The 15171-nt window shown below is 34.1% G+C and overlaps 1 protein-coding gene across 7 annotated transcripts in view; it reads right to left on the bottom strand.

Annotated features, from left to right (window-relative positions):
• Positions 1–1958: 1958 nt before the first annotated feature.
• Positions 1959–15171, bottom strand: part of LOC111001868 — a 42391-nt gene continuing 29178 nt past the window's right edge. For 5 of the 7 annotated variants that reach the window (XM_045630367.1, XM_022271942.2, XM_022271916.2 and 2 more), the window contains 9 exons: positions 9523–9644; positions 7997–8208; positions 7163–7515; positions 6744–6830; positions 5881–6035; positions 5230–5370; positions 3485–3767; positions 2977–3149; positions 1959–2281 (listed from right to left, as the gene is read on the bottom strand). In XM_045630367.1, the coding sequence (XP_045486323.1) occupies positions 2147–2281; positions 2977–3149; positions 3485–3767; positions 5230–5370; positions 5881–6035; positions 6744–6830; positions 7163–7515; positions 7997–8208; positions 9523–9644 (1661 nt within the window). In that variant the 3' untranslated portion in view covers positions 1959–2146. Of the gene's footprint in view, positions 2282–2976; positions 3150–3484; positions 3768–5229; positions 5371–5880; positions 6036–6743; positions 6831–7162; positions 7516–7996; positions 8209–9522; positions 9645–13233; positions 13406–15171 lie in introns of those variants that run through there. The other 2 variants (XM_045630369.1, XM_022271925.2) reach the window with 2 other exon arrangements.

Raw genomic sequence — 15171 nt, 5'->3', positions numbered from 1 at the left:
TGACTAGCAAATAACATTTGCCGATTATTTAGTGACAGTGGTCAGGTATGTTTTAAAACTTATCTAATAATTGTAAGAGGTGACAATAAACTTCATACATATTTTAAATTAAAAAAAATTGATGACCACGACAAATTCGTTATTACTTTACAAATAGCATCATATATTAAACAAAAATTCTAGTGATGTACTTTTATAGGTCATGGTTAAGGATATGACTGTAAGGTCTACAAAGCTTCGATATGTTTTCACTTATCGAAAACTTATTTAAAGAGAAACACTTTTTTAACAGATTGAAGTTATGTCTTATTGTAAACTTATAATTATTTAAACAATAATTGCAACATGACCACGCACGCTGTAAAGCACGCGAAACGTCGGTTAAATTTAAAATTATGTTTAAATAATTAAGTTTACAGTAATACATAACTTCAATCCGTTAAAAGTGTTTGTCTTTAAATGTGTAATAGTTATGTTAATAAAAGACAATACTGTTATCGAGAACTTTCAAACTCATGGTATAAAAATTTATAAAATTATAATAACATATAGCGAATCAATTATACGGATTAAAAATACATTTTTATTATATTATAGAAGAAAAATGCACATATCAAATACATTCCGTAATAACTTTATACATTTCTAAGCTTGTGTAAAATAAATGATGTTGGACGAAAAAATAAATTATTGTCACCATCTTACTATTCAGCTAAACTCTGATTTTTCATTCCGTAGAATCCTGACATTCAAAGTGTTACTATTAAAAAATTTCTCCAAATTTGATCCAATTTAAGCAAAAAAAAACTAAAACGATACGTATTTTTTCTATTTTACCTACAAAAAGGTAAATATAAATATTTACTTACTCAAGTGACCTAATAGAAAAATAACAAATATTTCAATATCACGAACAACATATCAAATTTACTTAAATTACTTCATTTTATTATTTATCTGGCATCACTGTCTACTAATTCCGTATGCCACAAACGTACGTAAGTTCTGACATGTCAAAAAATGACAGCTGTCAAAATTCTACGGAATTAAAAATCAGAGGATAATAGCTTCAGAAACTCGAAGATAAATTGCAAGCATTAGAATTTTATCTAAATTTAAAATGAGTATAAATGACAACATTATAATTTTGCATATTAAGTGGTAAATGTGCTAAATGAGCAATTGTTTGTACTCTTAGACGCATTACTGGAGTTTAGTAACTACAACACAAAATACACTAATAAGATCTAATTTGAGAGAATCGTCTAAAAGACTACACAATCCGACATGACATTTTCTCAGTCAGTATTATCCTAATTACACTCTACTTGCGTGAATAAAAAGAGCTGGCGGACATACAGACGAAAAACATACAGATAACGGGTTAAAACATTAGTTAAAATGACAGTAAAATTTACTCATAAAGTTTGTCCGTTCGTTTATATGTTCCCCAGCTCATCCGTAACTAATTGCGCCGACGCTCTGTCAAAGATTCAGCTAAAATATCTATTTCGATAAAAATTTATTACTAATTAAAATGTTTCTGCATTGCAATTTACTAAAATGATCATCACAGTTGTTAAACACATTCTCTCGCACACATACACTAGAGAGTGGTAAAATAAAGAGAGACTTTTGCTAAACTAAAATAAGACATAAGTACATACGAATAGAGTTGAGACTCCTCGCCACCTTGAACCTGGCTTTGTGATGTCTACTTTTGTGATTATGAACACGGGTTGTGTAACGTGGAAACGGAACCTTCAGTAATAATATCGCCTTTCGAAAGTTCAATATATATTTAGACCGAACGCCTGAGATTCAGATAGTATGTGATGTAAAACTTTTAAAATCTTAAATAATCGAGAATTCTATTCGCCGATTTATCCGTTTCTACTGCATTAAAAACGAGCACATACGTACGTAAACTTGTGCAACATTGGCAGTTTGCAATTGTATATTACTACTGTGCCCCGGCTTTGCAGGTGCTATGTAGATACCAGTATTGAGTTACTAATAATTAAGCTATGTTAATCTCTTCATAATATGTACATATACCCGCCGTAGACGAAAAGCGACAATATATTTGTGTAAACAATAAACACGGCATATAATATCCAAGTATACGTACGCAACTAATGAACGACTACGTGCGCAATCGGTTAAGTACGCAGGCCATGGCTTCTTCAACGTTGTCAAAGACAGGCACGGCCGCGCGACGAGCTAGGTCTGTTAGATAATGCCGTCCTCGGTTGTAGTCCTTTACCGCTGCTTCGCTGAACTAAAACATTAATATAAAATTTTATACGTTGAGAAACACAAACCATCGTTTAATTTCATGTATTTCTTAAAATGAACAAGTAAAAAGTATTGGGACTATTTTTAAACAGGCCGAAGGCTCAACTGTCACTGCTCATGGACACTATGCCGCAGGGCTGGCGAGTGCGTTGCCAGCCTTTTAAAAATTATATTAATATGACGCGAGGCAAATAAGGCGTACTTTACGCTTAACCACGCCGATAGTCTTTCTACATAGTTAGCCAAGTTTTATGCCAGAACATAATTACAGAGTCATTAGAAATTCGAAAGTGTAGTAAGCATTTGTAATACTATTTTGTGCATTATTTATTATGGTTTACAATTATCATTTGCCCTTCCAGAAATTCCTGCCTTGCCTTCAGAGGAGATAAAAATGTTAAACATGACATGGACATATTGATCTTGATTATATAGTACTTGCTATTATTATTTTTTATAAGTGTTCATTTGAGGTTGAAGCATTGCCGCCTCCAATTTCAAGACGGTTTTATTCAGCAGACAAGACTCTTAAAACCTATTAAAATAATATAAAATAATAAATCTAAAATTAGAAGTTATCATAATTCATATCTTAAGATTTCTTCTTGAAGAGATTGCTTAAAATTGATTCTTCCAATTTATAAAGTTCTCAGCAACGAAGTGTTAAATCATAAGTACCTGATGCACGGTAGTAGGCGGGGCCTGCATCGGTTGCACGATGAGTAATGTGTTAGCGGGGCGAAGGCCCATATAGTGCGCCGCTAGCACCATTGTCGCGAAGTTAGGCGATGACGATGACAGCGAAAACACTAATACGCGTGAACCTAGCAGCAGGTCCTCATCAAAGGTTCCTGAAAAGTAATATTTTTTTTATTTGTTTGGAAAAAAATATGTTTCATATACATGATTTAGCTAAGATATGTTTGTATGAAAAGGTCTAATAAGTATAGTAATATAATAGAATTAGTAAAAATAAGTTAATAAAATAGGAACATTACAAAGATTATGTATTTATATATTGTCTATTAATTTTCTAACGAAAAAATGTAACAGACTCAAAAGTGTACAAAATTTTTTGTTTGTATTGATTACCATATATAACTAAGATAATTAAATGTCTAAGGTAATTAGTTAATTATCAATATTTGGATTTTTGAAGCCGCTAAAAAATAATATTAATAAATACCTTTAAAAGGCTGTGGCGTAACATCCTCCGTGACAGTATAGAAGTCAGACGCGCTCAATCTATCCGTGCTTTTCTCTTCCTTTTTTTCCCTTAGTTCAACGCCCTCTAGCGGCGAAATTGGCGAAGCGGGCCTTGGCTTTTTATCTCTGCACGGCGATTCGGGATGCGCCGGCGCAGAGCGACGGGTGGGCGTTGAAAATAGACGTGTATAGTCGTTGACTCTAGGTATCACGTATGTGAAACCTTCGCGACGTAGGATATCTTCGGGACGTCGACTGTTTGACTGGAATTAAATAGATCAAAATTTTGCTCAGTAATAACAATTTCGTGTACATTTAAATCGCATATTCAGTATTTTTTATTTTATTTTACAAATTCCTGTCATTCCTGGAAAATCAACTCAGTTTAGTCTTTATATATCAAACATCTCATTTGTTTAAGAATTATACAAAAGTAAACATAGCGTTTTTCCTAGAACTCATTAAACATATTTGATTATAGTGACAAATGACCCACTGACATCTTTACTCAGCTATTAGTCAAAATATAAACAGTAATAGTCGAAATCAATTAACAAGTTAGCGATGTAAGCGCTGTAAAACTATGTTAATTTATTTTTTTCACAAACCATTTCATTTAACTCTAGCTCTAGCTGTTTTTCAATTTTTTATTAAATAACTCGTTTAAGTTTAGCCGAAAGAAAGCAACAGCCTATTTTAACGAGATGAATGTCAATCAGTTAGGTTGTCAAAGGGTTAATGACCCCTGTAAAATTAATTGTGCCCATGTAACGAGCCTTTACCGCCTTCACATAGCCTGCTGTTATAAGTATAATTTTTGGTTTGAATAAATCTGATAATAATGTACAAATTAATTTAATAGTCCAAAGATTAACATCAACCTTTCACAGAGTAGATCTCTTTATTTTCTGAAATAATAAATATAATTTAAAAAATATATACATATATTAATTGCTATTAAATCCTCCTTTCATTGTAACCAAACTTTCCACAACCTAAAGGGTTAGTCACACCTACACAGCCAATTGTGTATTTACCGATACAAAACATAACGTGCTGATAAGTCGGAATGAATATAATACGAGCATAAATATAAAATACATAAATGATATTAGCATTATATACGTTGAATTAACGTCATTGGACAAGTCATTGTTATTATGTGTCGCTGTTATTTTTTTTCATCTTTTAATAAACTATTTTTTATTATTATTTTTTTCTTTATGTAAAAAGGCAAAAGTGATACTGCCGCATATGGACACTCACATTTCCAGAAGGCTCGCAAGTGCATTGCCGGCCTTTCAAGAATTGGTAAGCTCTTTTCTTGAAGGATACTAAGTCGAATTGGTTCGGAAAAACTGCCTTAGAAAACGCTCAGTTTTTATTAAAGTTTATATCTTCTATCTATCTTTTTGACCATTGTTGGTCTAGTTACTTCAGCGTGGCACTTATCCCCGAGGTTGTAGGTTCGATCCACGACTTTCTATCTATGTGCGCATTTAAAATTCGTTCGATGGTGAAGGCAATTACCATGAAGAAACCAGCTTGACTTGACCCAAAAAGTCGACGACGTGTATCAAGCATCAGGAGGCTGATCACCTACTTACCAATTACATTGACAAATGACCATGTAACAAATACAGAAATCTGAAGCCCAGCCCTAAAAACTATGTAGCGACACGATTTATTATCTTTTTATTTTATTTTTTATTTTATTAAACTTACGGGGAAAGTTCCTGCAAGGTATACATGATGAGCAGGCGCACCGAGCAGTGCGGGCAATCGCTCCAAGCGTCGTTCAGTGCCTGGGGTGAAGACGCTATCGGCGCTGCTAGACCCTGACTCCTCGCCTGTCTTGCCACCATTCTGCATAACAGATTTAGAAGTGAAAAACCTGAAGTTCTTTGCTAACACATTTGCGTTTGCTTTGGTTTATTCAATAATATATATATATATTTCTGAATATTGGTATAAAATTAAATTACGTTTCTTTAGTGATTTTTTTTGACGTGACAACGTCTTATAAATTGGTTTGCCGGGTGACACTTCAAGAAACTGCGTTACGCTCCGCTCACGTTATTCGCTCACAATGAGAGCGAGTGAGAGGCACGCGTCCCTTCCACTCGGGCATGGTTTGCCCGCCTAAGAGCGAGAGAGACAGACATAAAAAGTGATTCATCCTTCTTCCTACTATACGAATGAATATTCACATTAAAATTATTTTACCACTCAACGTCGTTGTCACGTAAAACTTTCGCCCGTATACCGACTTTACAGGCAACCAATTTTTTAATAATTCTAGTAATTATAATAAAAGATTTGTATATAAGGATTTCTACCCCATACGCCATTGAATAGAATGAATTGTTAATTTACCTTGGGTATAACTAAAGGCAATTTCTGTCCATGCGCACGTAGCCGTGGATTACGAGCATATCCGTTAGAATCGCGTGGCGCGAGCGGCGACACTCGCTCTTGCGTACTTGCTGATTCACCCGCTTCCTTCTCTTGACCCTTGTTACGTTGGTATTCTGAAAAATATTTTAATCATGTTAACTCAATTATATTGTTGATATAAATAAAAATAGATTCAGTTGTCAATCAGATTTGTTTGGTGCAAAGTTCGCGTACATGTAAAGTACATGTACGGGAACTTTGTGTACGAAATAGGCGTACAAAATATTTTTTAAAGGGAACGTCTCATAGGATTTTATTAATTGGCGGTAACAATCTCCTGCCTTAAGATACTAGAAAAACACACCAAGTAGACAGAAAAAAACATTTTAGCTTAAAACGTATTAAAGCTGAAATAAATTTGTTACAAAATCAATTTAAGTAAACACACTAAATAGAAAAATAGCAAAACCAATTAGTGTTTTCGCAAAAAAAACATAAACACCAAACTATAACAGCATGATAACATTAGCAGATTTAACGTTTACTAATGTTTCCGCGAAATCAGATAAGTAGGCCTAAGTTAAAATTTCTCGTTAATTGTTAGTATATACGTAGTTGTTTACGCGTTAATTATTATGAAAACGTCGTTAATTTTTTATCATTTTAAATATATTTATAAAGAGAAAATCCCTACAACATAACAAAAGTCAGCCGAAAGAAAAAATATTAAGCAGTGATTCAGCGATTAATCATATGAATGTAGGCATGTCATAAACGACCTACTTATAATATATTACAGAATGAAATGATAAAACCAAGAAGCTATAAGGGCGCGCACAGACCGGGTGTTGTTGGTGACGTGATAAAATCGCGGAGATTACGAAACGCGCGTCGTACACGCGCTGCTACGCTCATACTTCGCCGGGACCCTTTTAACACAATATCCTAGATATATCAGTGTTCAAAAATAATAAGAAACCATAAAATATACATATGTATATTGTTTAGAAACCAAATATTTATTATTTCAAAGTAAACATTTTTTTTGACAGCACGAACATTCAATTTTTTAAAGTTATATGAACTCACAATAACACAATACAGCAGAATTGTGTATTACATAGTTAAAATTTGTTTAATAATTTTTATTGATTTTTACGAACGTATATTATCTTTAGTATAATTGTTATTTGTAATATATAATTTGAGTTAGCTGTAGTAGTACGAAATAAATGAATATGGTATTTATTAATCAATATACCTGCATCAGCAGCTAACTCGGCGACGGCTCCGCAGAATGTTTCAAAGTCAATTGTATCTGCGTTTGGTGGCAAAACGCGCTCTGCTACATCTCGGGGCGCACGCGTCGCCTCTTTTAACGCATCTATTGCGCGTGCGCGTGTCAACCACGCGTTTCGACCGCCGGCTGCGTCGTATGCCCTTTTGAGTCGAAGAATTGTGTGGCCAAGAGAATGTCTGGGATGCGTTCTAGCGCCTCGTAATACGGCCCGGGCGCATCGTAAGGCAGCCGGGATGTCTGTAAAGGCGGGTAGGCCTCGCCTTTCCACTACTTCTTGTAACGTCGATCGGGCACGAGATAGCTCTATGTACTCTCTGTAATAATTTAAACTTAGTTATGACCCAACTTCAGATAAACCAAATATTATATTTTAAATATAGTAAATGTAGTATAGTAGTAGTCGTTCACTGTAAGTTTTTCTCACTTCAACAATTAAATAAAATTGTTTTTCCCTCCTACTAAAATAAATAAATCAGTGGCGCTACAACATCTTTAGATCTTGGCCTCGGATTTCTGAATCTGTTTCATGATGATTTTTAAATCTGACAGGCAAGTAGGTGATCAGCCTCCAATGCCTGACACTCGCCGTCTTTGGGTCTAAGACATGTCGGTTTCCTCACGATGTTCCTTCACCGTTCGAGCAAATGTTAAATGCGCACATAGAAAGAAACTCCATTGGTGCACAGCCGGGGATCGAACCTACGACCTCAGGTATGAGAGTCGCACGTTGCGACTAGGCCAACACTGCTCGTTACCCTCCTACTACTACCGAAAAAATTCGATAAAACCACTTACTGATCTGATATCGTCTCTCTGCCGATAGCCTGATGTCTGGAATACGGCCTCAACACCAGCAATAGATCCCTGGGTGTAGCTGCGAGGTGTGCTGCCTCAACGCAAGCCGCGACAGCTCTCGTCTCGCTGTCCAATACGAATAACAGCGCACGCGCCTTTGCCTTAGCGCGGTGCTCGACTTCTATTAACTCTGTCGACCAGTCGTCTACTTGCTGAAATAAGAAATACTTTACATTTACAACTACACTTATAGGTCGTTCCCTATTTAATACTTTTAGTTTGAAGGTAATTTGAGTAATGAGCGCTGCTGTAATAGAGATAACTTAGTGTACTTCAAGGCAAAGGTATACGTGTATAGACACGTGTCACCTAGGAGGTAAGGAAGACATACCAACTGTTGAATGTTTGCAGCAATGATATAATTAAAACCGGACTAATTATTACAATATTCTCTTCTTGTACAATTGGGTACGACAAGCTTTCAGTGTGACAATGAGATATTGATTTCAGGCGTTAAAAACCAAGATTTAGCCAACGAAGAGGTTCCCATTTGAAATGCATTGATTTTAAAATAAAGAAAAAAGTATTTTTCAATGCGCCAGCTCAATTTTCAAGATATCAAGCTCATTTTTAGGAGGTTTTTTGTCTAACAAAGACGCTATTTACATATATATTTACTCAAAAAAAGTTTATTTTGAATCAGTCTAGTAAACATATTATATATACGTAAGATTTTACATAGTTCATACCCAGTAACAATGTAAATTAGCTAACGTATTACTCCGTGATTTATCGTTATCAACATCTCGTATTGATAACATAAATTATGTCGGTACAAGGTCGGACGTGATGAACTTTATCGTTCAATATAAACGTGTTTAAACCGATTTCCAAATAAATGTAATGTAATCACGTTCGGGTTAGGAATGTACGCACCTTACAATCTGGTCACGCACTGAAAATATCAGACACTAAATGTATGTGCAATTATTTTTTGACACCTTACGACCTAAGGAATGTTGTATACGATTGGTAGGAATACTAAATAGTGTCTGTAACTTCGAAGAACTGTTTATATTTTATGAAATTCTATAGTTTAAAATTTCAACACCCTTAAACAGTCAGTTTTCTATCCTATATGTTAATATCTAACCACATTCGAACCTATTCATCTTAGGTTAAATACCATGCTGTACATTAATGTGACGTGAAGGACTTTAACAGCTTAGTCTTGACGAGGTAAATGTATGGTAGGTGTTAAATACATTTGTTATGTACCACGAAACTGTTTAAAAATATTTAACTATTAGTGTACCTTTATCACCTGAAACGAAGGTCCAAATTATTACTTTTAACTGTTAAAAAAACTACCTCAAAAAAGTGAATTAAAATTCATATCTCAGTCTTCCCAAATCTGTCACAAATATCTAGTTCTGGTGCAAAACTAAACAATCATAAATGGAATCGGTGGCTGCTGGCATAGGACAGTTCATGTATATATAATTGCTCCAAAAGTTTATACTCACAGGATTAAAATATGTGATTCCCATTTGCTTAAGCATCGGTATAGCAATATCCGATCTCCAAGTGGTAGGGTTGCACGAGCCGCCCAAAAACACCTCGCACGGTGCTGGCGACGCCTCGCTACCTGCGCACAAAACAACCATTACTTATACATTTTATTAACTATTGAGAGTGTCCATGGGCGGCGGTATCACTTAACATCAGGTGAGCCTCCTGCCCGTTTGGCCCCGGTTCTATTAAAAAAAAACTAAACGATGTACCCAAAGGCATCTAGACAGCCCATAATTAGAGAATAAACCCCAATTATACTTGAATTATGGACCTTGGCCCAAACGCTTGACAGCTTAATCAAGTATGAAAAATTTTACATAAAATATATGCGGTCGTTTAGACTTTGTATATAATTCATTTGGTACAAAATTATATTAGATCGAGGTTCGTAGGTTTGTATGGTTATCAAGACAAACAATGAAGAACACCATAGGAGTTATTTGCTTATTTAAAATATGGTTTTTTAAACGTATATATTTTATCGTTATTATTTTTTATTAAATTAGTTCTAACTCCTATAAACGATTGGATTATCGGAGTAATCTACGAATTAAGTAACTGAATTATTTTTTATTGTCTTCTATTTAGTGACATAGTCTTTGAATATGTTTGACAGTTTACGGAAAATATTAAAAATTCACGTTAAACAGAGCACAAAATATGCTCTTAACGACGTTTTTAATTTTAACATATAGAGGTCGAATTTTGCTCCAGTGACATCATCCATTACTACGCACTACGTTCATTAAAATAACAAGTTAACGCTATAATAATAAAGATATTTTTTTCATAATACAAGAATCTCTTTTATATCTGAATATTTTAATGTGAATTGCATTTTTTTTTCATTTAACTATTACGAAATGTTGTATGTTATTCATGCAAGCATTAACATTTAAAAGAAAATTCACCTAAGCCAAATTAAAACGCATTACACCGAAAATTTTAAAAGAATATTGTTCTGTAAAACAGCATAAGTGATGACGGACGGACTGCTACTAATTTAAAGGCGCGTAAAACGTCAAGAGTTCTTTTTTGTATCAGAGGTGAATATACATTTGCGCAAACCCTGTTACCTCCAGGCTCTATGCAAAGAAGAGGTTAAAATTGAATGGGGCTCGGATTTGCTTTATACCATTACGATAACAAAATCGTAATATTTAGGGCCTGTTTCACAATGTATGGATAGATATATGTATCGAAAGATAAAAGTTCCAAATAAGATACTTCGAATTTCATGACGTATAGCGCTATCTGACAGTCGTGAAACGCAAAAATACTATTTATCATACCAATAAGTAACAAATAGCTTATTTGGAACTTATCCGGACATTGTGAAACAGGCCCTAAAAGTTTAAATACATTTCCAGCATGTTTTGATTGACAGATAGAAAGTGACCTATGAAATTTAAAGGTGAACTAAATAGGAATAACATCGTGGGTGTTTTAATTATAAGTATAGGATGTTATCACGTGTGTAGCCCACGCTTTATCCAAGAAATTCCGCATCTAACCTAGTAACCTCTACGTCACAACTACATATAGTTAAGGAAGGAAATATCCATAACACAGACTACCTCTTCCAATGTAACTATTCATTCTAGGTCAATACAGTGAATGGGTAGTCTTGAAATGAGGTTTTTCGGATATAATCTGCATAGTAGTTCCACTATATATGTAGCTATGGAAGACAGAAAAAAGTGTTTTCAGAGTCTGAGTATCAACTTTGACTCTGAAAACACTTTTTAATGAGTTGAACAACGATGATTCTTTGTTCAACTCATCATACGTTAGAGTATAATTTTATGCAATCATCATGTAATCTACACACGTAATGTATTTCCAAATCATAATTTGTTTTTCTAATTATTCCTCGATTCATTTGATAACTACCGCCTATACCACCTGCAACACCGGGGGTAGCGGGTGTGTAGTCGCCGTTTCAGAGAAAAGTTACAATCCCTTTGTCTGTGAGATATATTTTCTCTGTAAATATGTATTATAACGAAGTTAATATCGACTGCGATTTTTTGTTTTTTTCTAATTTATTTTATTATGCGGTCTTTTAATTCCGTTTGTGTGGACAGACTTACTTCCTGCACATGCTTAAGCGCGTTTGATTGGTCATTCATTCGCTTTAGAATTTCTGATGTAAATTACGGAACTGAAATAAATCGGGTTTGTGTTTCACAAACGCCTCGTCAGCTTTTGGCAGGTCCCTTTTTCTGTTTAAGATTCTTAGTTCGGATATATTTTAATTATTTTTGTCTGTTTGTTGTCTTTGATACAATCGGCATCGTTATATATTCGCAGAGTTGACAGTAGCGATATACATATAATATCTTCGATATATTTCGATGTAATATCCTATATATTATGTATTTTATTTTAATTTTGTCGTTGTCGAATTCCCCTATAATATCGTTATAATTTTCTATATTACCAAACAATTGATAAAATGAAATTTTACAAATGTCCGACCAAGTATAGAGTAGAAGGCAGAATTATATTGTTTTCTCTTGGACGAGAATTAGGTTCAGAACTGAGCCATAGCAGTTATGGTAATAAATTAGACTATAATTAAACTCGCAGGATTCAAACGATACGCAATTATTGAATGGGACAGTTAATTGTTAACAATTATGCTGTGGCGTCTTGAACACGCAACTAATAAGAACAATAACTGTTAGCTGAATTCCAGACATAATATATTGTCTATTCCGGGTCCAGAGAGCAAAGAGATTTACACGCGTATTTCCAATTGAGTTCCTAGTTCATTTATTATTTTAGAATCTGCATTATGATAACTTCTACATGAAGATAATAATAAATATAATTTTAATTGTATTTTAGTTTTATAAAGTTATTTCTCATCGCATCGAAAAACTTTAAGGCTCTGCTAATTATAAGTCCTTTTTGTTATTTGTCTCACCAATTCAGGATTTCACTGAGTACACATCGACCACAATTCTAAAATTTTTTTCCTAAGCGCAAAATTAACTCTTTCGGCAGCCTCCCTTTGGGGTAAAGTAGAACTCTCTCCGGAAGACATGTTAGACGAATATAGGTAACTAAAAATAGATGTGACTAATATGATGATACACCTTAATTTAGAAAGTAAGGTGAATGCTCCATTGAAGTCGTGGTGTCCGCAATGATTGACGAGTTTTAGCGTGGGCTAGCACGAATTCATTCTACATATAATATACACCTACATAGTGATCGACCACACGACCAAATTTAGTATGTACTTTAATAGAAATCAGATTATATATTCAAACTCTTAGATTATTATGATGCTTTTACCATTTAATTTGCAATTACTGATTTATTTGTATCATTATCAACGTAATTATTTCTTCACAAATTGCACAAGGCTGAATAAAAATAGCTATTATTGATTTCACATTTAACGCGGAAGTAATAATAATTTATAGTAATAAAACGCCACAGGCGAGTAGCTTATTGAGACTGAGATGTGGACATCGTATTTCGGTCCAACATCCACTGCCAAATGTAAACAACTAGTCAACAAACATATGGAGCACTTCACATCGCACAATACACAACTTAAAATCGACAATCACTGTCGTACAACTGTATTAGCACATTATTTTCTAAACAATAGTACCATTACTTGATACTTGTAAATGACTACTAACTATTAAACTTTGCTTGTTTATAGAAATTACTGTAGACGCACAGGGCACGATCATGGTGGTAGGCGGCATTGTAGGACACTCGCGCGACGCGCGCTGCTCCGTCTGACGACCGGCGGCCAACTGACTTCCCTTCCACTTGTTGCCAACAATTCCGCATTAAAATAATATGTTATATTGCAAAACGACCGCAAAATTATGTCTTAATACGTGCTAAGACAATTGCTCGTAGTACTATGCTACGTACATTAATTACGCACGCACACGAGTAGTAAATACTACACGTACTAAACCATCCAATTGTATTAGTTGTTTTAATTAGGTATTCGAATTTTAAAAATGCATCATAATATGCAATGCTTCTAAACTTACGAACTTACGCTTTGTGAAAATAATTTTAGCACTTGCAGAATTCGGGGTTAGTTCCCGTATATGTGTTTTGTTTCGACTGCCTTAATGTTTTACGACGAATTTAGTATCAAACCATATTTGGCAATAATAAGTTATATCTTGAATAATAACAATCAGAAAATGTAAACACGTCGAGTCTTTATTGTCTTCCTAGTGATAAGGAAGTACGAATGACAATGATTTGTTTGTCAGCGGTTATTTTAACATTATAATCTTGTGTTAAATATTTTACTTTAAACCAAAATCCAGAAGCACTATATGTTAAGCTATGTATATTTATTTTATTCTTTCCCTTTGGAACATATTTTTTTTAAATATGCATAGCGTGTGGAGGTGATGAGTAAATAACCTAAAAAACCTAAACTTTTTTGTAAATTGGTTTTAAAACGATCCAGTTTAAACTTAATTAACTAAACAAGATGACTGTGTTAGCCTAGAACCTCTTTATGAAATTGATATAAAATAATATTATTCAAATATTAAAATACCTTATTCTACCTTTATCAAAAAAACCCGCACATAACCCAAATGCAATTATTGTAGACGGCATCTCCATTCAGACGGTTGACATGCCCAGACGCATCGTAGCCCCGTAGCGCTTCCGTACTCCCATTATAGCGTTACGGAAGACGCAGGAAGGTCGCGGCTGTCATTTATTTATATCATTAGATAAATCTTCATAGTTTACAAACCATAAAAAAATTTCAATATTATAAGTATTCAAATGAAGCTTCCGTGTGGGTAGCCATATGGAAAATTAACTTTAACAAATTATTTTAATATTAGATCCCACTATGATATATGATTTTCATATACATCTCCAGCAGTATAATAATTTATATATTAAAACTGGTCCACATAAACTGCACTTACCGCTTAAGTTTTTACCATATTTATATAATTACATCACTTCCTATATACGCCGTCTTATTTCAGAAGAATGTCGAACCGGAATTAATAAATGACCTACACTAATAAGGAACTAATCCATGGGACGTGTGTCATCAGAATTCCGAATAAAATGACGGTATTTTTTATCAAAGTCATGCTTCTGATTCTGCGGAATATTAAATAGATTACACAGGACATCCGACCCACAAAATAGCAATGCATTTAGAACACATATGTTGTATTATTATCATAGATTATAATAAAATTGGTGAGGAGGTCTGTGAAAGAACGCAATTTATTCTATGGTAAAACCAATTTTTAAAAATACTTTATGACAATCGATAAATGAGTGTTTAGACTAATACTCTTTATTTGTGATAACGAGTAACAATAAAATGTTTTATGGACGGTTGACGTGAATATCGCTATAAATAAACAAAGATTCACTTTGGATGACGCAAAACGCTTTTCATCTCTCACACTTCCGCAAGTTTAATTCCAAGTCCATTGTTGACTGCACTAATTTTAGTCAGACCTCGAATTCGGCGCCGCTTTATCAATAAACATAATATGGTGACAAACTTTATATGTACACAAATAAATCAATCACAAAGGAATATAACGCCCAAACCCAATAAC

The sequence above is a fragment of the Pieris rapae genome, chromosome 12 (genome assembly GCF_905147795.1).
Source record: "Pieris rapae chromosome 12, ilPieRapa1.1, whole genome shotgun sequence".
NCBI classification, from domain to species: Eukaryota; Metazoa; Arthropoda; class Insecta; order Lepidoptera; family Pieridae; genus Pieris; species Pieris rapae.
The sequence above is the reverse complement of the archived record's forward strand: the minus strand, read 5'-3'. Positions and strand labels throughout refer to the sequence as shown.